Here is a 25,031-nt window from a genome sequence, read left to right on the forward strand (position 1 = left end):
AAGGAGAATCGAGGACTATTTGTAATGATGAGAAACTATGTAGCAATGAGAAAAGAGAATGTAGAAGCATCGCAATGAAAAGGTGCAGCTTCAGTTAAAGTGGTTCTTTGTGATGACAAGAGATGTGCTGTGTGATGAGCAATGAAAATGTCCCCGCTGAGAAATTCTGAAGAGGCAATTAAATACTGTGATAGGTTTTTAAAATCCTTATAATTTTTCAGCCTTACAAATCATCTTGCCCAGTTTTTAATTTGAAAATGTGGAAACTAAGAAGCAGATGGGCTAAATAATATGAACCAATCCACACTATGAGTCCATGAAGAGCCAGAATTGGAGCCAAGTGCCTTGATTCCCAATCTGGGTGCCCTGCTCTGCCACACCACCTTCCCTGGCCGGCAGAGGAAGCAGGCACACATAAACATTCACAACACGACACCAGTAAGTGACCTCAGTACCTTAGGAATCTTTCCAAGTCTTCCTTGCTACATCGGGACCATGAAACATCACCAAGGTTTTGTCCTTTAATCCATTCACCAGACATGATATGAAGACCGTCAGCACATGATGGGTGGTCATTGTCATGATTAATGCCCATGCTGATTAAAAATATAATTAAAATTTTTAAATTACATAAGTATTTTTTAGCTTTTTATAACTGCAATTAAATAACAGCTAAATACTTTAAATAATGGGAGAGAAGTTAGTTTTAAAGGTCAAAATAAAATTAGATTTCAGATTGATTTATTTTTTCAAATTTTGCTATCTGGATTAAAGGTAAATATTTTTATGTAGTAAAAATCATTTTCTCAATAAACCTAGTAAATAATAAGCTTAGTTCACCTATATTAAAATGATCTATAGATATATTTTTCACATAGTAGTTTGTATGAAACGCAAAGAAATAGTCAATTTCTCTTTGACCGCAAGATTCTTGCTCTTGGCTGGAGATTCTTTATTCATATGTTATATCAAATCTGAAACCACATTAAACTATTATTTCCCCCAGGTGCTTCATTGGACGGTCTCATCTACTCATCAGATAACACAAACTATCTCTGGGAAACCTTCACATTCATGGCCTTGAATCCTGAATCTGTTCTGTTAAGTTGGAATTCCATTCTAAAATTCTGATTTAAAATGTACTTAAAAGATGTTAAATTGAGTATGTCTAAAAACTGCCTTCATTATTTTCTCTCGCAAAGCTGTTCACTCCTGTATTCTCTAGCTCTCCTCTCTGTGCCTTCTCTAGGCATCCATGCTGCCAAATCAACAATCTTCAGGTCATCATTTATTCTTCCCTTGCCCAGATTATCACCCACACTATTTTATTTACTAAGTGTTAGGAGCAAGCCCTGCCAATTCTACTTTATAAATATTTCCCTCGCCGTTACCTCTTTTCAACTCCTTTTGTTACTATTAAAGAGAATGATAAATATTTCGTCTCGACAGCTCCTGTGGCCCTCTGGCTGGGCTCTGTCTAATCTTCACCAGCAGTCTCCCTGGGGGGACTGCTGAAAACACCACCGGCTGCCGTTCGCCTGCCTTCCCATTGACTACATGACGATTTCCAGCTCCTTAGCACTGGAAATCTTCTTCCAAGACGTTGATTGCATTTTCTTTTTAGCACTACCAAATTGTTTCTAGTTTCCCAGACATAACGTTATTTCTTATTCTCTTGCAATTGATAGTTACTTAGGATTTCCTATGTGTCATATATCATACAAAGGAATTTATAAGTTTGAGTTAAACAATTCTGTGGTGTAGGAACCATTATACCACCCACACTTTGATGAGAAGTAACTTTCCCCAAACCACACATTATGAAAGTGAAAAGTGGGGATGTTTGAGCTGAGGTGACTGCTCTAGAGCCATGTGACCAACCACAGCACATTTGCCGTCTATGAATTCCATTCCCTCCTCTGCCCTGTCTGATGTGCCTTTCCTTCAACGTCTTTGCCAAGAGAAATGCTACATAACCTTCAACATTCATGTAGATTACCCTCAAGAGGTTTATTAACTCCCCCCTCACCTGTGTGTCCTATCTCTTTTTCCCACCAGAGGATCCTGTGAACAACATTGTTATAGTGTTTTCTACAATGTATTATATGTTTTTACTTTTTGTTTTCTCTGCAATTTCTTGAGGACAGGGACTTACTCATCCCTTTAAGATCCTGGTGTATTGGAGTCATACTCCATAAACGATGCTTAAATGCTGACCCAAGTCCTCGGGTAGAATCACTTCTATTTCAGAAAAAAATTCATATAACCTCCTATGAATGCTCATAATGAGGCCATTAAAATAACTGTTTGTGAGTGAGAGTTAATAACAAAGAAGCAGAAAGAGGGAAGTTTGGTTTTGTACATGCTGAGTTTGAGATGACGACAGGAGAGTCGAGTGTTTCCTTTTCTCACTGTGTAATAATAAATAAAATAGTCTTTTGTAACGAAAAATTGTGAGTAACAAGAATATCTATATTGTATTTTTAAAACACTAATGAAAGAATTATAGAAGTTGATAAGAAAAACCACAAGTAGACTACATTTTCTCAAATAAAAAAAACTGTCTCAAGACTACCAATAAATTAAAATTATAAATCAAAATTATTACATTTAATATTTTTGAAATAAGAAAATTATATAGATGGACTTAATTAATGAATAAAAGTAATGAATTAACAAGTTCATTATGTTTGCTAACTTTGGAGACTGTGAAAATCACGGTCTAAATAAAACTAAAACTACTTTTGAGTATCATTTTACGCTTTTAGTGTTAGAAAAATTTAGCTATATGGTGAATCACATGTATCTCTCCTACTCTAATTAATGACTTTAAATAGGGCCTGTATCAACACTTTATAGAATGATTAATAGAAAGTATAAGATGTGTTTTTCATACTTTGAAAATAAAGAGGAAATATAAGAGATGATATGCCCAGTAGGTAGGAGCCAGTTCAGTTACTAGGGGTAGAGTGGAAAACTCTGGAGTTAGAAAGAGATTTGAATTCTGTATCTGCTTATCCATGCGAACAGAGGCAAGTTAAATCATAATAAAGAAATAACGTGCCTCTGTTTCCTCATTTGTTTAAAATACCTTCCCTGCGGGCTGTGAGTTTGCACGGGAATGATGCGAAATGCCTAGCACAGTGCTGGCTTGTAGCAGGAAATCATAACTGTTCTTTCTATTGGGGAAGTAAACCAGAGAAATTGTATCTTACTGTTCTAATTTGTCAAAAAATTCAAAGTGATAAGCAGCATTAAAGGTAATCTGCTGTATTTGCTGACTTTGGTGAAAGTTGTGGACTTCAGGGAAACCAAGGACATGATAATGGCAAGAATTTACTTTGTGCGGATGTTAAATTAAAATAAGAAATTGTAAATATGGCACAATCTCACGGGTGGATGAAGAGAGCTCACTGAATTTCTAACTGTGCGGCTCTGACACAGCCCCTGCCAGCATCACTGTCACCTCCACCGGAGAGTTGGCTGTGGCACCGCTGCTGGGTGGCCCTCTTATAACAACAGGCACTTGCCACATGGCGCACGCTCAGCTCTTCCATCTGTGGGGTGCAGCCTTCCGAACCATACACAAATACTATTATTTTTGAAAGGCAATTGGTCTTTTTCAGAAATAATAAAACTTCTTAAATAATGTGTCCATTTGAGAGAAGAGGAGCTGCTTCCAAGATTTAGCAATTTGGACATTTTCCTGAAGTAGTGTAATGTGACTTTCTAAATTGGGAAGATTACAGCTTCTCATCCAGATGAGCACTTTCCTTTTGGGATCCTGATTCTCACGTAAGACATGAGCTACAGCCACGGGGAGATCTGGTGATTCAAGCATTGTTTACCATTAGTTAAATTTTCCTAAAGCTACTTAACTGGTAACAGAAAAGATTATCATTAAATTGGGACAGGGCTTTTTACCACACATCTGGAATTACCATCAGGAGCCATTGCTTAGTCTTGATTCTATGGATTTGAAATAAAGCAATTAATTGTGAGCCTCTATCTGTTACAGTCACTATATTAATCATTTACAATGATGATAACATTTACTCCTCACAACATGCTCACATGTTTCTATTTTCATGACTTCTATCTACAGATGAGGAAGGCACTGAGGTCAATGGTGGAGCTGAGACTCAGCCCCAGGCAGTCCGATGGTGAAGTTGAGAGACTTCTAAACCACCAAACTATAGTGCTTCTCTTTCTGGGTCAAAACTCATGATTAATGTAAATGATTTATTTTTTTCTGAATCATTATAAATGTCTCCTCTCTGTGAGCAGAAATGTACACATAGTCCCATTACCAAGTTGCGTGCATTGTATGCAAAGCAACAATGTCGAAGTAAGACATTAGCAACACCTCTCCTCACACTGTGCAACTGGGCTACATTTTAATAATCTCGGTTTAAATTCATTTTGACAAAGAGCCTTGGGCAAATAAACTCTCTGCTAACATTGTACATGGTTGTCAAGTCAACTGAAAAAATATTTTTATCTTATAAAACTTCTCAACTTGTTTAAAAGTCCCTGCCAGGAAGTTTTGTGATATCCTGCGGAAAGCTGGAGAAGCATTCGGATTTTGAAGATGGTCCCTTTTGATGTTTAAAGAGTTACAGAAGAGAACATTTATGAATTCACTCACACTTTTTGGATAATTTTTTAAAAAATCAGATTCGTTAACAGTCATATTTTAAAAGAGTAAGTTATATTTTTTTTTGTTTTGACCACACTAAACATTTTATCATGATATATTACTTCCCACTAAAAGCCACATATTATATGGGAAAATAAATTTATGAAGGAACAAAGTATAACAATATCTAACTGGAAGTGGATTGTATTTCCACAAAAATCACATTTAATTTCATACAATTCGGTGGCTATATCTGATTTGGTTAACTCCACTGCTGTATGCTCACGGAAAAAAAGCCTAGCATTAAGAAACAGGAGATATTTTAATTACGTGTTGAGAGCCCACTATATGCTGGGTACCACACTGAGCTGGAGTCATGAAAATAAGTCAGATCCAGTTCCTCCCCTCAAGAAGTTCATTATCTCCCCAGGTCGGAACACTCCGCTCCTTGCAGCTAGTAAACGCCTGGAGCCTGTCAGTTCTAGATCCCTTAAAGCTCTCCTGCCATCTCCCCCTTCCCACGGCCGCGCCTGCCCACCCCGGCCAGCGCCGGTCCTCTTCGCTTCTGGGCTGTAATGTCTGCTCTGCTGACCTCCTGCCCCCTAACTCTTTGAATCGCTTTAATTCCTTTAGTTGCTTATAAATACATTACAACAAAACTAGTTTCCTAGGCAAAATCTTTTCATTTTCCCCGACAAGCAATGCTACTGAAGACATGAACTGTGCGATCAGGATTGGAGGGCATGATGCTGAGTTAGTGAAAATGCAGACTCCTGGGCCCTGGTCCAACTATTGAAAGAGAATATATTTAGAAATACGGCATAAAGAAATGGCATTTTAACACATTTTCTAGATACTTCTTACTTAAAATTCAGAGAAACAATGAGCTTTTAAAAAAAAAAAAATCCTCACCCAAGGACACGTTTATTGATTTTTAGAGAGAGGAAGCGGGAGGAGAGAGAAACATCGATGTGAGAGAGAAACACACCACCCATACCCGACCAGGGATCCACTGGACGTGCAACCTAGGTATGTGCCTTCACCGGGAAGGGAACCTGCAATCCTTTGGTGTACTGGGTGATGCTCCAGCCAGCTGAGCCAGCCAGCCAGGGGGAACCAATGAACTTTTTTCCTGTTTGCAAATGATCTGCAAACTGACCTCAATCTAATTTTCACAGGACAGTTCATTCCAGCCCACCCTTTTGCACAGTGCTTTCCAAGCAGAATGCTTTCCACAGCTTACCCGTATTTACAAATACAACTCAATTTTAACACCTTATTCCTGTATAAAGTACTCTTCAAAAATCCTCACATATATTTTTCACAATCCTGAATTTCTGTGCCCTTCAAATATATGGCATGTAAGATATATCAGAACTACCTTCTACTTCTGGTGAATTTTAAGTAATATATATAAATTATCACCACCTAGAATTTGTGTTCAGAGAACAAGAATTGTCCTATTTTCTTTTTAATTTCTTGATTTAATTTCTTTAATTTTATTTTTAATACCGTATTAAATAAATGTCTGCAGATGCATCAACTTATATAGAATCATAGATGCAACTAAATATTCTGTAAATTTGATAGAAAGTTGAAACTAATGGGGCTTCTTACTGACTTAGAGAAACCACAGCCTGAAAAGTCTAGATGCTCTGCTCAATCAAGGTGGCTTGCCGTACTCTAGAACTTACACTTGCCACAGTATGTTAGAGAAATGCAAACAGAAGACCGATTCTTTAAGGCTAGTCATTAGCTGGGTGATTTTCCCCCTCTTTTATAATGCTCACTATGGCATCTGAACCTACATTTGGAGAGAATCTGGCGTGGAAGAGCAGCCACATCTATGCTGGCTAAGTCCCATTATCATTATTAACTTGGACAAACTCCTTATTGCCGTAACAGGTATCGTTGTCTAAATAAAGCATGAAATACAAAAGCTACGTTAGTGGTCTACAGACTCTCCATAATAACACGCTTCCTGCCACTCGAGTAAGAATTTGAAAGGATATGAAATCACTCCTTGAATGAACTGAGAGATGTACGGCCACTGGAGGCTGAAGATCTCCTTTTTACATAAAAGCGTCCACTAAAAATTATAATGACTAATTATTATTATTCATTCACTCTGTATCATGTGTTAACCACTGCACCATGCAATTAAAGCATTACCAATCGAATAAGGAACCTTGAAAGGAAAATGTATCCAAATTTTAGGTATGAAGAAAATTAGTTCAGGCAGATTGACTCGCCTGAAGTTCATTCAGTGAGTAGCTGGAACGACAAGAATTCAGGTCAAAGTTTGATTTTCTCTGATACGCCCTCTCTCATCTGCTCACCGAGTAGTTTCTAACCTTAACCAAGGCATGTGTGTTAGAGGAAGATACCTGTAACTTTTGCCATAGGGAATTCTAAAGAGTACAATGTGGGAGCAGGAAATTTACATGTAGCCATTACCAATTTTAGTGGGTTAAAGGGTATTTTCAACAGAATAATTAATTTTGAACATTTTTAGGAGCAACGGACTTCCAGAGGTAAGAGTGTATTTATTTTTGTCTACTTACAGCAATCTGAAAATATTTCATATTTTCCCACCCTAAGTGTCCTAGATAATGATGTAGTGTCTTTATCTTCATTCCTTATCTACTTCTTACTGTTTGTCTACTCTCCATTTAGAATATATCTTCTCCTTCTAGTAGATATATCGATGCATATCAATGCAAATAAAAGGCAAATAATTTATTCTCTTCTAAAAATACTCCCCCAGCAATCTGAGACTAGCCAAATTTATGTTTGACAGAATGCCTCCTGGGACACAGGCTGGCTTGTTATTAAATTAGCAGAATTTTAGATTAAACAGTCCTTTTGCTAAAACTGCTGGGTTTGGCCCTCCCAAGTCCATGACTTCAGGACTTGCATGGATTCATATAATTGGATAGGACAATAACCAGACTTCACAGGAGGCTCATTGTAACTGATATATAACTTAACTATTTTACTTCCACATAGTTTATTTTACATAGGAATTCAAAATATCATGTGCCAAAATGGAAAAATATTTTGTCATAGTTATATCTGTATAGTCATATTTTCTTTTACTGGGCCAGGCAATTGCATTCTTTGACCAAAACTAATTCTTCTTCTCTGCTTCTGGAACTTAACTGCCTTCTACTCTGAATCTCAAGATGATTGTCTAGCAGATAAGTATTTTGTACAACAAATGCTCATTCACTCATACGAGAAATGTTTTAGCCCGGCCAGCATGGCTCAGTGGTTGAGCATCGACCTAATGAACCAGGAGGTCCCGCTTTGATTCCCAGTGAGGACACATGCCTGGGTTGCGGGCTTCGATCCTCAGTAGAGGGCGTGCAGGAAGCAGCTGATCAATGACTTTCTCATCATTGATATTTCTTTCTTTTTTTAAATATATCTCCATTGATTTCAGAGAGAGGAAAGGAGAGGGAGAGAGAGAGATAGAAACATCAATGATGAGAGAGTCATTGATCGAGCCCACCACCAGGGCGTGTGCCCTGACCGGGAATCGAACCCCAATCGCCTGGATCCTAGGTTGATGCTCAACCGCTGAGCCACCCCCGGCTGGGCATCATTGCTATTTCTAACTCTCTCTCCCTCTTCTGTCCTCTCTCTGAAATCAGTAAAAACATATTTTTTTTAAAAGAAATGTTTTAGTGCCTGTAATGTACAGTGAACTCAACTTCATGCTGTGGGGAAAATATGTATTAGACGGGAATCCTATTTTCAGAGAGATTGCTCTCCAGTACTCTGTGTGTGTGTGTGTGTGTGTGTGTGTGTGTGTGTGTGTGTGTGTGTGAAAGATTCAGTATAAATCAGTACATATTAGAAATTAAGTGGTGAATGATATTTATAATAAAAAGTGCAAATTAGAAAAGAAAATGCATTTCCAGCCAGACTTTCAGTTCTAATTTCCCAAGAGGGACAGCATTTATCTTGGTCATTAATGGATGAGTAAAATTGAAAAAGGTATAAATCAGAAGGGCTGGGAGTTGGGATAAGAAAAAGCATTAATAAAGACATGAAATTTGAAAATTATGGACTGCATTCATGAAATAGAGTACACTGGGACTACTCTATAAAAGTTACGAATCTAAGGCTATGGAATTTGGAGTTCATTCGCTAGGTAGTAAAGGGCAATAAAGATTTCTAAAGTGAAGATCAGGACCATGATCCAGGAAGTTGCATCTGACCTATGTGTGACATAGATTAGAAAGATGAGATACGAAGGCAAGGAGACCAGCGAGGCAGATACTGCAATAGTCCAAGCCTGGAGGAATGACGGGAGAGAACGGACAGGGATGAGGTAGCTATTTTAGATGAAGAGTGAATAGAATGTGGCAACAGGTTATGGGGGGAACTAAGGGGACAGTAAAAATGTTTCAGATGTCTCAGCTAAAGAACTGAGAACAATACTGATGTCAATAACAGAAATGCAGATGCCTGAAGACACAGACTTACAACCTAGCCCTACCTTTGGTTCTCTCCAGGCACAATATCCAGCAGAGTATATAAGCAAATGCCACTGATTCCAAAGGCTTATTGGTCACAGGCATATATATTCTTGGTACTCTGGCATAACACTTTAGCAGGTGTCCCAAATATTTATTGCCTCCAAGCAGCTAACTTTGCATATTTATTGCCTCATTTGGTCACATCAGAAAATGCTTCACGTTTTTATAATGACACGATTTATAAGTGATTTCCCTTAACTTATATAATATTATCCACTCAACATTTCTATAAAGTAGACAATCTAATTGTCATGAGATTCTCAATGAATAAATTGTGCATGTTTAATGCAGTTTCTTTCTTTTTCTTTTTTTAAAATATATCTTTATTGATTTCAGAGAGAGGAAGGGAGAGGAAGAGAGAGTTGAAGCACTAATGAAGAGAGAGAGTCGTTGATCTGCTGCCTCCTGCACGCCCCCGACTGGGGATCGAGCCCGCAACCCGGGCATGTGCCCTGACCGGGACTCCAACCCCGATCGCCTGGATCCTAGGCCGATACTCAACTGCTAAGCCACGCCCGGCGGGGCTGCAGTTTCTTTTAACTTGTAAAAATACAGAACTCTGCTAGAGCTTTTTAATTTTCTTGACACTATTACAAGTATAAATTCTTACAAATGTGCTAAAGCCAAGTGACAAAACTGTGTCATATACTGATTTCAAGACAAGTTTGTCCACAACTTTATGTCCATAGAATTATTTCAAGAATACAAAATATTTTAAAAGGGCACTTTTTATAATTAGAAAAAGTTGTGAGCCATCAGATATTAAATGGTCAAAAAGTACTGTTCCATTAATGTAAAATAAAACAAAACCAGTGACCATTTTTAAGTACTTACTATTATTTTTATTGGCTACATATTTTTACATAATGGGGCTAAATTTAGCAAGTCAGAAAAAGATGAGATATCCAATCACTCTTGTAAACAAAGAAACACAAATATCAATTAAGTTATAATTTAAAATGTGCTACACTCAAGCTGGCAAAATGAGCTCAAACTGTATTCACAAGCAGTCCTCCATTTAAATTTGGATAAATATTGCCAGATGGCCTCCAAAAATAGTGCACCACTTTATACTCCACTCAAAAATGTAAGAATATGTTTTCCCACACATTCCAACACTTTTCATTCACTTTACACTGTTATCAAAACATCACTTCACAGCTATTTATTGGGCACATAGGAAAGGTGTTAGAGATACAATGTTAAATAACAACAACAATAAACAACACAAACAAAACAAGGTACGGTCTCTGTCCTCAGGAAGCACAATCTGATCAGACATCAAATAATCATACAAATAATGTAAACCAGCATCTGTGAAAAAATTAGAAACAGAAACTCCATAGAACCTATAGGAGCATATATTAAGGATTTAACCTGCCCGTGGAGTACCTCCCTGGAAAAATGATCTAAAGAGTAAGAGAAAATGAGGGGAGAGAGCAGGAAGTTTTCTTGCCAAGGGAAGCAAATGGTCCTTACAGTGGGAGTAAATATGGATCCATCTGTACCGAGTCCTGTAATCTGATAGTATAAGTAGAATTGCTTTGCGGTCTGAATTGGCATTCTATGAATGACGCTAAAATTATTTTATGTAAGCCATGGACACATCTCTGAGCTATGTGGTTAAATCCTTTGCCATTTTTCAAACGGAGCTTTGGTCATTTGTGTATTGATTTGTAAGAGCTCTTTCTATATTAAAGAAAATATTACTTTGTCATATGCTACAAATGCTTTCACTGATTGTGGTTTATCTTCTGATTGTTTTAATTTTTTCTGATTATTTAATTTTGAGTTGTTAAATTTATGTGACTTTTCCTTAAATATAGATTTTCATATCTAGAATAATAGACATTCCCTATTAGACTGAAAAAGAAGAAAAAAGCCAACAAAATAAAATATCTCAATGTATAGAATCATTTTGGTGTGTTCTGATGTAACATTTAAGTTACAGGATCAGATTCCTATTACTTTTGTTACTAATTCATTTCTTTCCACTGATTGTAGGTGCAGCTTTCAGTATATATGGCATTTCCACAGCATTTCCTGCTTATAAATGAAATTCTTTTACTCTCTTCCATTGACCTGTCTGCATATTCAAGCATAAGCACAAACTGCTTTATCTACTATGAAATGCAATATCTGATAGCATTCACTCTCCTCCTCCCACCGTTTCTTTCTTTTTTTTTAAACAAGGAAATTCTTATGTTGATTTTTCCATATGGACTCTATAATCAGTATGTCTAATAAAAAAAAGAAATGAAAATTATATTGGCATTTTTGGGCAGATCACATTACATTTATATATAGATAATTGTCATTTTATAATATTGACTGTTCCTATTCCAAACCAGGAAATGTCTTTCCATTTATTTAAACCACTTTTATGACTCTCTGTGTAGTTACAAATTCTTCTTTTTATAAGTTTTGTACATTCCTTTGTAAGTATATTCCTAGGTATTTTATCTTTAAATTTCTATTTTTTGCTATCTTCACTATACATTTATTTATTTTTTTCTTTCTTAATAGTTTGCAAGTGGCTGTTGTTTATGCATTGGAAAGCAAAAATTTTTATGTAGTGTTGTAACAGGTCTATAAAAATTTTTTGTTATTATAATAGGTGTTTTTTAGATTGTCTTGAGTTTTCCAATTACACAAATAATGCTCACTTGCCACTCCTTTTTGGTTTTATTTTCATTATAAAAATATGAAATATTTTCATAAAAACAAGTATGTTATGATGTGTTTATACATACTATAGATATATGTGTCTGTATGTGTGTTATGCATTCTAATGTAACTTAAGTATAAAGGAAACATCACGCAAATAAGAAATTTGAACAAGACCAATCCTAAGATCCATGTCAGGCTTCTCTGTCAGACCTCATCCCTCTGTCTTCCAAAAAAAGACACGCAAAAAGTGTGCTGTTTCAGAAATCATTTCAATGCTAAAGTCCTAAAGATAATCTCATACGTTTTTCTCTTAAAAGTGTTATCTGTGATCTATCACTCTTTATTTCACTGAGGTTGATTTTTAGAAATGATATGAAGGTATTTAATTTCATTTTTATACTTGTGGAAAACCAAATGCACTATCACATTTTTCTGAATAGTCAACTTTCTCTGCTGGCCTGCAGTGACACCATGGTCAGTCATCAGGTTTCGAGGGAGGCCTGGACCTGTTTATAACTCTGTATTTTATTCTTTTGGTTTAACTATCTATATCTGCATAAACGTCAAAATGTCTCAGCTACTATAGTTTCATAACAGGCCTTGATCTCCATTAGAGCAAGATTCCCACGTTATTGTCCTCTGCATCTTCCTCTGCCTTTGCCTCCACCTTCGTCTATTCCTTTCCCAAAAATATTTTGGCTATTTTTGGCAATTTGCATCTATATATAAATTTTGGAAATACTTTGCGACTTCCATAAAGAAACTGTGATAGTATATTTTTTGGAATTTCCAGGAACCTCTAAATCACTTATTTTATTTTCTTAAGATTTTTAAAAATACGCTTTTATTGATTTTAGAGAGAAAGGAAGGGAGAGGGAGAGAGAGAGAGAAACATTGATGTGAGAGAAACACGGATTGGCTGCCTCCTGCATGCTCCCTACTGAGGATCAAGCCCGAATCCAGGGCATCTGGCCTCACCAAGAATTGAACTCACGACATTCTGGTGCACAGGAAGATGCTCCAATCAACTGAGCCACACTGGCCAAGGCTAACTTAATGCATTTTAATAGTGGTATCGAGTTTCCTATATTTTGTTGGATTTATTCCTAAGTACTCTGTGTTTTCTATTTACTATAATAAACAGTATCCTTTTTAAAAATGATATTTTGTATTTTTGTGTTGACATTTGATTTTTGTATACTTGTCTTATATCCAACAATCTTACTAAAATCATCAATTTATCCCATACTTCATTTGTACATTCTATCATGTTTTTATGTAGGCAATCATATCATTGGCAAACCAAAATAGCTCTGTCTTCCGTCTTCATCCTACACTTGTTAGTTTTTCTGTCATGCCGAACTTCTGTGGACCCCAATACGTAACAGAAGTAGAGATCCTTGGGTTTTGTTTCTTAATCTTGTAGAGGAAATTTCTAATGTTTTGCCATTAAAAATGATGTTTCTCATTGATTTTGGTTAATATACATGATTTTGGTTAATATAAATTTTATTTTATTGGATTTTGTCTATATCTACTGAGATAGTATAGTTTTTACCTTTAATCTGTTAATGTGGGGGTTAATATTTTGAAATGATAAATGAATGACCTTTGCTATCCTGATATAAAGCCAACTCTGGTCCTTTATATTACCTTTGTTTGTTAATACATTGCTGCTTTATTTGAAAAAGGTTTTCTTGTCATTTCTGCATCCTTTTTAGATAAAAATTGCTGTGATTTTCCTCCTCATAGTCATCCTTTTCTAATTTTTATATTACATTAATACTAGCCTCAAATAATGAGTTGGGGAATATTCCTTCATTTTCTAGAAAAATTAGATTAACAGTATTATTTATTCTCTGAACCTATTCCTATGTCTAAATCTGGTGTTTTCTTTGGGAAGATTCCAAAGTGCTGATTCAATTTCTTTAGTTATAGAGCTTTATGCTCTTCTCATATTTCCTTAGAATCTTTCTATTTCATCTGTTTTTTCCTCATCTGAAGATTTTTTTTTTTTAATTAATTTTAAAGAGAGGAAAGGAGGGAGGCAAGAAGGGGAGAGAGAGAGAGACAGACAGACAGACAGACATTGATGTAAGAGAGAAACGTCAATTGGTTGCCTCCCTTAAAAGCACTGACTGGAGATCAAACCCGCAACCTAGGTATGTGCCCTGACAGGGAATTGACCCTACTACCTTTCATCCCTATGGGATGACACTCTAACAACTGAGCCACACTGTCCAGGGCTCATCTGTTTTTAATTTTTTGCCATGAAAGTATTCCATGTACAAGTTTCTTTTCAGTGTCTTCAGTATCTGCATTATGCCTCCTTTTCTCATTTCTAATACAAGTTGAATTGTGCCCTTGTTTTTTTTTTGTTGATCTTATATTTGTCAATTTTATTTACATTTTAATAGATCTAATTTTAGCTTTGTTGTTCAGTTTCATTGCATTTTTTTTTTTATTATTTCCTAGTCTTTATGATATCTTCCTTCTACTTTCTTTTATTTTGTTATTTTTCTAACTTCTTAATTTGAAAACTTAGGTCATTAATTCCATATATATAATATATATTTAAAGTTATTCCTTCTCCTCTATCTGTTGCTTTATCTGCATGCTAAAAGCTTGCTAAATATTATATTGTTATTGTTTCAACCTGAGAATATTGTAATTTTGCTATTATTTCTTTTTTTTACCTATGTGTCAAAAATATGTGTGTAAATTTCTAAATGTATGTATTTCTCTAATAAATTTTCATTAATGTTCTACGAATAAAAATATTTTAATAAGATAATTACTATATGAAAGCATTCACTTATTTAGTCGGCATTTATTGAATGCCTAATACGTACTGAGCACAATCAAATGCATTGGAAATCTACTAATAATGGAACATAGACTTGATGCATTACCTCTGGGAACTTACAACCTATGAATTTTATATCTAACAGAAGAATAATGTACATTTATAAAGAGATGGCACTATTAAGTATTTAATATAGAGTTTGATCTACACAAAGAAATGGTTATTGTAGGAAATGGTTATTGATATGATATATAAATTATGATCATTAGGAGATAATTACTCAAAGATGGAATATAAGAGTATTCCAGACAGAGTGAGTGGCATATGACAATGACCAGCATGTGAAGAACCATGCTACATTAGAAACACTGTGAAAACTCGAGTGCTAAGAATGAAAGGAAGCATAGTCTGAAGTATGGATGAAGAAACAGGGTGGGGCAGACAATGCAGCCCAGCCCAGAAGTAAGTTGAGTAAAATTAAGTTAGTTAGAAGTGCCCTTCAGCATTTCTGGCATAGCACAGTAATTTATAACATGGGCATTAGATTTGGACAGACTTGACTTTGAGCATCCACGCAGGCACCTATTAGCTATGTGACCTTTAGCAACCATCATCTCTAAATTAAAGCTAATATTCTTGCCTTCCTTCTTCAAGAGGGAGCATTAAGTCTTTGGCCTCAATGTGCCAAGCCAGGGTAAAGTTTTGCTGTCCAATAAATCTACAGGTTTAGTAAGGTCAGAAAAATACTCACAGGATTATGTTATTACAATTACTTTTAAACATATATTTTATGTCTAAGACCTGGTCTGGTATAAGCTTTTAGTAAAGGCTTACCCAATATTAAAGGGGTTATTTTACTTTTGGTTGGAATTCACAAAGAGAACTGAAATATTTGTGGCCCTAAAGAAAAGAGGATGTGATATATGTAATATGTACAACATATATAGAACAAAAAAGGGAAATATATACCACATATATACTATATATAGTGTGTGTATATATATTTATATAACAAAGCAATTTAAAATACCACAAAAATACCGGGCGTGGCTCAGCGGTTGAGCGTTGGCCTAGGATCCAGAAGATCGCGATTCGATTCCTGGTCAGGGCACATGCCCGGGTTGCGGGCTTGATCCCCAGTCGGGGGCGTGCAGGAGGCAGCGGATCAATGACTCTCTCATCATTGATGTTTCTCTCTCTCCCTCTCCTTTCCTCTCTTTGAAATCAATAAAGATATATTAATAAATAAATAAAATAAAATACCACAAAATATTTGATCAAAAGAACAACTCTTATTATTTTCAGTGGATTGCATCCAGGAATTATGTCTAAAAGTTCTGCACAAACATATGAGGACAGAGACATATGATTCAAGTACAGACCATCTTTCAGGCTAAAGTTAAGATTGCTCAGGCAACTCAAACATGACTCCCGATGCAACACTGGCTTAAAGTTAATGTGTTATGCGATAGGGTTACTCAGAGTGTAGTCTATGCCCTGGCTGCCATTAGGGGAACTATTTTTTACAGAAATATACTATCTATATTCTGGCATAGCTCCTTTCATCATCACAACCACATTTTGAATAGTAAGGTCATTTACTGAGCAGTCACTGAGAAAACAAAATTTAATGGCAAGAACTTTACTACATACACTAAAGTAGATTCTAGATGTTCAATGGCTAGTGTAAAATGGCTAGAAAGGAGAGAGAGAGACAGAAGGAGAGACAGAGAGAAAAAGAGAGGGGGAGGGGAAGGAAGAAAATATAAACCAACTGGACAAAAATGTGTTTTCCTAATTTTAGAATGAGGAAGCCCTTCTAATTGTGAAAAGCTGTAGAAGAAATAATAAAAGGAAATATGAGATTTGACTACTAAAATATATCTGTAGGTCAAAAATGTTAAATAACAAGATTAAATTAACTAAGAGAAAATCTTAACAATGTATTTGATCAAAAAGTACGTCTTTGATATCAATCAAAAGAACTGCTGCTAAATTACTCTCTTTTAGCTTCAGTTTCCTCATCTCTACGAGGACGATAATAACAATTCTTAGCTCAAGGTTTTCGAAAGATTGTATTAGATATGAATACACAGTACTTAGCGCAATAAATAAAGACATCTGCTGATAAAAGAAGACATCATTTTTGCTAGATAGCCTTTAGCAACCTAATAAATATTTTTTAAGATTTCAAAAATATTGTGTGATTGTACATCAAAGATTTCATTTAAATGAGTAAACGCATAGCCCGGAAGGTCTGGGGGGTGGGGTGGATGTGGGTGGAGGGGTCAATGGAGGGGAAAGGGGGACATCTGTAATACTTTCAACAATAAAGGTAATTTTTTTTTTTAAAAAAAGAGTTAACTCCACAAATTTGGGTGGTCCAAAACCTACACATTCCAAAGAAGGATCTGGTCCTTGCTTGCCCCTGGGAGGTAACCTTTAAGCCTTTGGAATATCCTGCCTGATAGGAGTATCTGTTTATGTGGTTAGTTTATACTAACAATGTCATTTGCTAGGGGAAGGACTTGAGTCAGCTTGACCTCTGAAGGGGACTGAGACAGAAAGTCTGCCTTGTGGGTGGTCAGCCATGCCTACATGACCAAAATCCAGTAAAAACCCTAGATACCAATGATGGGGTTCGCTTCTCTGGTTGGCAATGCTCTGTGCATGTTTTCACACAGTGTTGTTAAGAGAGTTAAGCACTGTCTGTACAACTCCAACGAGAAAGGACAAGCAGAAGTTTGTGCCAGGTATCTCCAGGACCCTGTCCTATGCCTTTTTCCTTTGCTGATTTTAATCTATATGCAAGTTCTTGAGTAAATCATGGAACCTCAGGGTGATCTTAGGGACATTCTTCTTCAACACCATAATCCAACCACAATTAATATGTTAGTAACAAATTATGGCTCAAAATCAAAGGAAAATTTCTTTCTTCAACAAATTGCTGCTCATAAAGATCATATAAAATATGTAAAATGTAGTGAGTGCATATATGCATGCACTCAATGAACCCTGTCAAATTCATGAATATTTTTATTAATAAAGTTTTAGTCTTCATCACAGTAAATTAATGAAGATCTCATTCATATTTCATAAATATAAAAACACTTAATACCAATTAAAACATTCCATTCTTGAAATTTTTGGCTCCAAGAAAAATAATCACTCCCCTGACCTATTGTTTAAAAAGAAAAATAATTTTGAAAGGGAAACATAAAACGTTGGTGTAAATCATTTATTTCTCCTCTCTTGCTATGATTCTAACTTATATTTTTAATATAGTTTCATATAAGATTTTTTAAATTGGTAATTTCCAAATGGAAAAATTCAAAACATTTTTGCTGGAATTGTTTAAGATTCCTTTGTAATAATAAAAGAAGAATTTTTATTCTCTTCAATTACTCAAATTCTCACCCCTTGGCGGCCCATTTTGATTTTCCCATATTGATTCTCCCAGCTATATGTGGTGTTGCTCTGGGAATTTCTAGAAATCAAATTCAAGGCAACAAATATAAGTACACTCATCCCAAATCAATTTAGAAACATTTCATGTGTAATTATAAAGGTATTCTTGAATTGACAAGTTTAAATGAAATCATTCTGCCAATTTAAAATTGTAGATTGCAGAATTATATGATCCACTTTCTGTCTACAGAGGGAACTATAGGGAAAGAAGCTATAACAAAAAAAGGAAGGGAGAGAGGCAGGGAGGGAGGCAGAGAGGGAGGAAGGAAGGAAGGAAATAAAAAGAGAAAGAAAAGAAATCCAAAAGTAAAAAACAATAAGAACTTAACAGTTTTACTTCAGTAGTTGACTCTTAATTGTATCTCTAATTAAAAGAGCTCTATATTTTTTCCCATTTTCTGATTAATGCCATAAGCACTTACCTTTATTCTCTTCAAAAATAGATGATAGATAAGATTGTTTTTCATTATTCAGTACTAGCAATTTTCTAAGACAAAAGAGCTCAATTGATGTGTTTGTGTGTACATACACAGGATTCACAGATACAATGATCGAACATCTGTGAAAACTTTCCCTACTTGAGAAGCTATGTATATATGCACATTTTCCTTTCTTGTCTTCCATTTTTAATTCTGTTTTTAAATTAAATGTATTGGGGTGACATTGGTTACTAAGATTATATTGGTTTCAAGTGTACATTTTTGATACATGATCTATAAATTGCAATGTGTGCCCACCACCCAAGGTCAAGGTCAAATCATCTTCTGTCACCATGTATTCCACTCCCTTTGCATTTTACCTTCCCTGGTGGCCTAGTGGCTAGGATTTGGTGCTTTCACTGACATTTTTCTGTCATTGTGCTTTCTGTCTCACACTAAATTTATATAGATGAACTCCCTCCTGTTTATTTGTCCTTTATAACAATACCATTATTCTCACTGCTACTGTCTCCTAATCTCTAGCATCAAGAAAACACTAGTCTCTACTTCCAAGACAAATACCACTTACTAGTAAGGAGAACTTTTAGCAACGAAGTAGCTCAGCATATATCACATGTCCTGGTCTTAATCCATCAAGCATTACACATACCTTTGGCACATCTCTATTGATTTTGGGTACAGTTCTATAAAAGTCAAATAAAATAATATTTTACTACCATTTTAGCCATTCCAACCTGAGTTCCTGGTCATAAAGCAATGTTTCTACTACATAAAGTTGAAGTGGCCTTTCCTTAAATCATATCATTTAGTTCTTTGTTTAAGTAGTTGTAGGTTCTTGACCAAGCCTTTACATGTTAGTAAAGTAACATGTATTGTGGCTGGTTCCTTTAATTCGTGTTTTTCCTACACTTAAAAACAACTAGTGAATAAAGTAATTTTACATATCTATTTTTAAAAAGTAAAATAACTTTTTAAAGTGAACCTTCTACTATTCAGTGTACTTGACAAAATCATTTAATATCTGTTGCATAAAAATGTAGTTAGATTGCTCGTATGTCAAGCTGTTAATGCATGGCTAAAAGGTGAAAATTATAATTATTCAGAAACTTGCATTTAATTTATAAGAATTATATTGATAATTAATTTGCATTTATTGTCTTAAAATTTTTTAATGATAACTTTTTTCTTGCCTTTAAACATTATTCTAAACATTTTTCATTCTAATGATGCACATGGTTTTTCCTGCTATGGTTAAACTAAAATATCTTTAAATTATAAAAATTGTATTGAAATTCAGATTCTAAATCCCACCACACGTGGGCTGCAGTACTGAATGAGGTTATTGCATTGCATATTATCCCAAAGAATGATGACTTTGTGTATTTATCTTCTTTTTTGTTTCTTTCTTTTTTGAGCACTCAAAAAAGATGCAGCCTGCATGGGAAAAAATGAAAGTATATCTCTACACAGTTAAATACTGACGTCAAAAATCCATCACTGTTGATAATGTCTTATTACTCGAACTGGGTTATGGGCACACAGGTATATTCAGTTTTTGATAATTCATTGAGTTGTCTAATTATGACTTGTTTATTTTCCTATATTTCATTTGCCTGAATAAAAAGATGATTTTTTTAAAAATCAAACACTGTTATATCCTATATAAGTTGTCTTCTAAGCTTTCTTACACCAATCAAACTTAACTTTACTCAGTTATCTAGAGTGCAGGCCTATAATAGAAACGAAGTGAGCCGGATGTCCGACAGGAGAGTGCCGCGGCCTGTGATGAGCTGGGCAAGATGGGCCCGGTCTGCAGGGTGCAGACGCTACTCAGCTCCGAGGAATGGTTGCCGCATGGGTCTGTGGGTCTCGTGTTGCCAGGTCTGGAAATTTGAATTTTTATGTCAAATTTATATTTTTAATGCTGGCAACTGATTCGATTTTATAAACACTGCCAGCCAAACTAAATATGTCTTTGACCAAATAAGCCTCCATAATGATCACCTCCCTGAGAAGGACCTCACTAAATCCGAGTCCAATTAAAATACGTTTCATTTGTACTGCTGATACTGCGACCACGTAGAAAAGCCTACAGACGACGCTCAGTCTGATTCCCAGACACGCTATTTCTACTATACTATACTGCCTGTAAATATGTGCATAGATCTTATGTCATTTGAATCCCAAACCAAACCTCATAACACAGGTATTATCCCCATTTTACTGATGAGTGATCTAGCGCCGAAAAGTACAAACAGATACCAAAGAAATTCAGAATAATATGACTGTGTTAGATGACAAGTTCAAATTCTTTCTCCAACACTTGCTGTTTTTATAACTTTGAGAAGGTAAATTCACTTCCTTTTACTTCAGTTTTTGCCCCTGTAAGACGGGTACTCTAATGCACTCTCTCACCGGAATCTTATAAAGATACACAAAGCATGCAGAAATGTGCCTGCCACATAGCATAAGCGTTGCTATTACTAATTATTTATTCCTATTATTAATATTATCTGTAAAATGAGATCCTTATTTTTTATAAGTTTTAAATGAACTAATTGATGTAAAGTGCTTAGATTGTGCCTGGGTCATAGTTAATATTTCTTACATGTTAATTGTGTGTCCAGTTTAATTCTCTTTCAAATACATTATTACCCCTAAACCATGCAGATTAATTCCATTACTCTGTGTCGGGTAATAACAAATATCGGTACTATTATAGACTAAAAGTATTTAAACTTGTACAAAGTGTTCCCTTTAGATGTTTAAATATACATAGCTTTGTAGTGTCATGATTATTACAATGTTTATTTCATTTGAAAATGTGCAGTGAAATCAATCATATGCCACGTAATTACTGTCCTGAGGAGAATTTTAATAATGCAATAAAGTGTTATTCAGTCCATCAGGAATGTTTACAAAATTCAGAAAACACCTTTTCAATTTAGAAGGTCTTCCCCACCTCTTCTTGTTTCCCTAATTTTTTAAAAAGTTGACCCCAAAGGAAAAAACCAAAGTATATGCTCCCTGGCTGGATTGCTCAGTTGGCTGGAGTGTTGTCCCACACACCAAAAGGTTGGGTGTTCGATTCTCCCGTGAAGGCACATGCCCAGGTTGCAGGTTAGATCCCCAATGGGGGCATGTAGGGGAAGAAACAGATTGATGTATCTCTCTCACATCAATGTTTCTCTCTCTTCCCTCTCTCTCTAAACTCAATAAAAACATATCCTCAAGTGAAGATTTGAAAAACAACAACGAAATATATATACAAGTAACTCAGTAACTCAAATTGCAAAGTTATGTGCTAATTTGCTAGCATAGCCAGAATTTTTACTTACTTGTGACCCATTTCATGAGCAATTGTAAATGCAAGATTCAGGCCATTGTCTTCAGCAATAATACATTTTCTCTTTTCACTACACATACCACTCAAGTATGCTATACCTAGAAAACACAAACATTAATTATGTATGTCAAAATTAAAATGCAAATACTTATGCTCACTACTAATAGAAGAAGGAAAAAGTGAAGAAACAAAATGTCAATGCTAAAATATGACATCTAGCCTTTATAAATGGAATTTTAGGGGGAAATGCATATGTATAAGTCACTCATAAATTGTTAATAGTCTTTTGAAATTCATATTTTAAATGAAATTATTTTATCAATTATCCAATTCTCAAAGGGCATACAGTAAGAATACATTTTATAATTACCACTTTTCATTGTAATTTAGGATAAATGAAGAGTAAATAAAAAAGAAATGATTATGTTAAATGTGTTTTAATCCTTATGAAGAATCTAACCTCAAAGAAATAGCTTAAAATAAAATAAACTGCATATAGGACATTCTTGTACTTACATTTATATTTTGAGTTAATAAATTTTGAAATTTAATGTTGTAAAATACCATTTTAAGTAATATGACATAAAAATGATCTGTGATATTTGCAAAATTGAAAATGTTTCCTTTGAAAATGTCTTGGCTAATAAGAAGGCCTGACCTCAGAGTATATAATACTGAAGTGTTATTTAAGATAAAACTTCTGACAAGATATTTGATCTTTTGGTTTAAATAATCAGTAAAGATGATAATATCTGAAATCACTGATTACTCTTTAGCCAAAGATTTACGTACTATTTTACCAACTCAGGTATACCTCTGAATTAATATAATTTAACACAAGGGATTGAAATCTTCTAAGTGCAAGTTTTAATGCATTTTCAAATAATAACAGTTATTCAAATAATACCTAGTATTGGTTGAATTCATTGTATATTCTCTAATTGTCATATCCTTATAAAATACATTTAATCTTATTTTATGAAAATATTAAGGCCTGAACAGGCAAAATGACTTTCCAAAAATCACATGACTACTAAATACGATAGAATAGGAGTTTGAGCCCAACTTGGAATCCTTCTACCAGCCAACGTGTATTTTGCTTTTGATAACAATTTAGTGCAGAGTTGCCCCTAGCTAAAGGTGGTTAGCTGACTGCTTGTGAGTTTTCTCCTCTCTCCAGAAACTTAAAATGTGATGGTAAAGAATAATTAAATTTAAATAAAAGGATAAATCACCTTGCCCATATTTAGGAAAAATAGAAAACTCACAGAAGAATATGAAGTGAATTAGTGGAGCCACAGTCAAATGACAGGGAGAAGCATTTTATGAGTGAGGCAGAACTCCAGAGAGGCTCAAGAACTGAGGCACACAAGGTTGGAGGAGAGGCATTGCTGGAGGGCTGAAAATGGAGATTAGATGAAAGTATATTTGAAATCACCTAATACTCATTCAAACCTTCATACAGAATGTCAAGGCCTGGTATTCACTGGCCTATCGGGGAAATGAGATATATTCCTTAAGCAAAATATAGTATAAGCATATTATTTTAAAAATATAACAGGCACTGCTAAGAGACAAAATATACATATAGATGTTATTTTCTCTATATATTTAGAAATCAAAATAGATTTTATAGAAATTTTAAATCTACAAATGGATTAAATGGCTTCTTTATGAATGGATAGGTGGATGGGTGGGTAATGGATGAGTGGACAGATGATAAGCCCTACTATTTCATTTTGCTTATTAAGGGAATTGAAAGTACTCCAGGGTTAAATCAGATAAAGCAGGAAGGAAAGATGGATATAGTGATAAATGTGGTAGGGGGTGGGGAGGGGAGGAAAGGAAGTGGCGAAAACATTCTTTATCTAGTTCCATTAAACAACAAACTTTAAAAATTCTTAAACATAATGTGAATTTTAAGATAGCTAAGTCATGCATTTATAAGTACAACAAAAAATGGAAAATAAAGATTTGGGAGTTAATTAAACTTGTGTCATAAGTAAAGAAAAGAAAGAAGAGAGGGAGAGAAGGAAGGTAAAAGAAAAGTAGCTCCTATCAATAGAGTGTTAAAATTCTCCTGAGCTTTTAAACTTTTTTATAGAGATATAATTTGAGATTAAAAGTCCCACAAAAATACTAAATTAAGCTCAACTGTAATTAGCATGCCAATAACTACTGTGTGGTACAAGATTTCCCTTAGGATGCTCATATATTTCACCACTTTTTTCACCACAACTAAATCTCATAGCCATATGCAATACACACACACACTATATATTTTTCTGTAATTTTACTACACTGGCTAAGATTTCCAACAAACAGGTGAAATATGTGTGTGATACTGAGCTCCTTGTTTTTCCTGCTGACTTTAACAGAAATGTTTCCAGTTCCACGATAGAATGTGATTGCTGTAGGACTTCCATAGATATAGCTTAAGAAAATTACTTTCTGAATTCTTGTATGTCTCAGTGAAAAAGAGGGAATGTTATTTGATGCATGGGTCAAAGGTGGGTAGGAGTTGAATAGTATTTTTTGGAAAAGAAAAAAAATATTAGGATAACAACAGAGAGAAAGGGAAAGACAGCTGATTAAATATTAGTGGAAAACTTGATGTAAATGGATCAGAAAACAGATGGTTCAGATGGTGGTCGAGAGCACGAGCCCGGAATAGCACTAATATACCCAGTGTGAGTGTCCAACCTACTGGCTAAAACAGAGAAGAGTAATATTTGGATTGAATTTGGGTTGAGATTTTGTAGATCAGATATAAAGGAAGAATCAAAGGATATAAGAGTTGGTAGTAAAACTGAAAGGGAAAGAAGGAATAGAACTTTTGTAGGCTCTGTGCTAGATAAGTTAAGAAGTACAGTCAAATGGAGCCTGACGACTTAAAGAGTGGAATCCAGTTGTTAGGAGGATGGGGACATCAACGAACACTGAAAAAGAACAGACACTTTCCAAAAAAGTACTGGAAACTGTAATAAAAGGGTGGGGCTTAGAGACTGAGATTTCAGAGGTGAAGTTTCATGACATAATTAGGTATTGCCATGAGAGTAAAGAAGGGCAGAAGTAGAGGTCATCAATATTGAGGTCACAGAATGATTACGCAGTG

General features: G+C 35.1%; 1 protein-coding gene across 1 annotated transcript in view; it reads right to left on the reverse strand.

Annotated features, from left to right (window-relative positions):
- The window catches only part of ADAMTS19 (ADAM metallopeptidase with thrombospondin type 1 motif 19), a 219,024-nt gene that overhangs the window by 95,848 nt on the left and 98,145 nt on the right, over positions 1 to 25,031 (reverse strand). Inside the window, exons 8-9 of the mRNA XM_081135323.1 lie at positions 21,909 to 22,014; positions 456 to 596 (exon numbers count right to left, since the gene is read on the reverse strand). Of these exons, the coding sequence (XP_080991449.1) occupies positions 456 to 596; positions 21,909 to 22,014 (247 nt within the window). The remainder of the gene's footprint in view (positions 1 to 455; positions 597 to 21,908; positions 22,015 to 25,031) is intronic.

Source organism: Miniopterus schreibersii (assembly GCF_964146895.1).
Source record: "Miniopterus schreibersii genome assembly, chromosome: 4".
NCBI classification, from domain to species: Eukaryota; Metazoa; Chordata; class Mammalia; order Chiroptera; family Miniopteridae; genus Miniopterus; species Miniopterus schreibersii.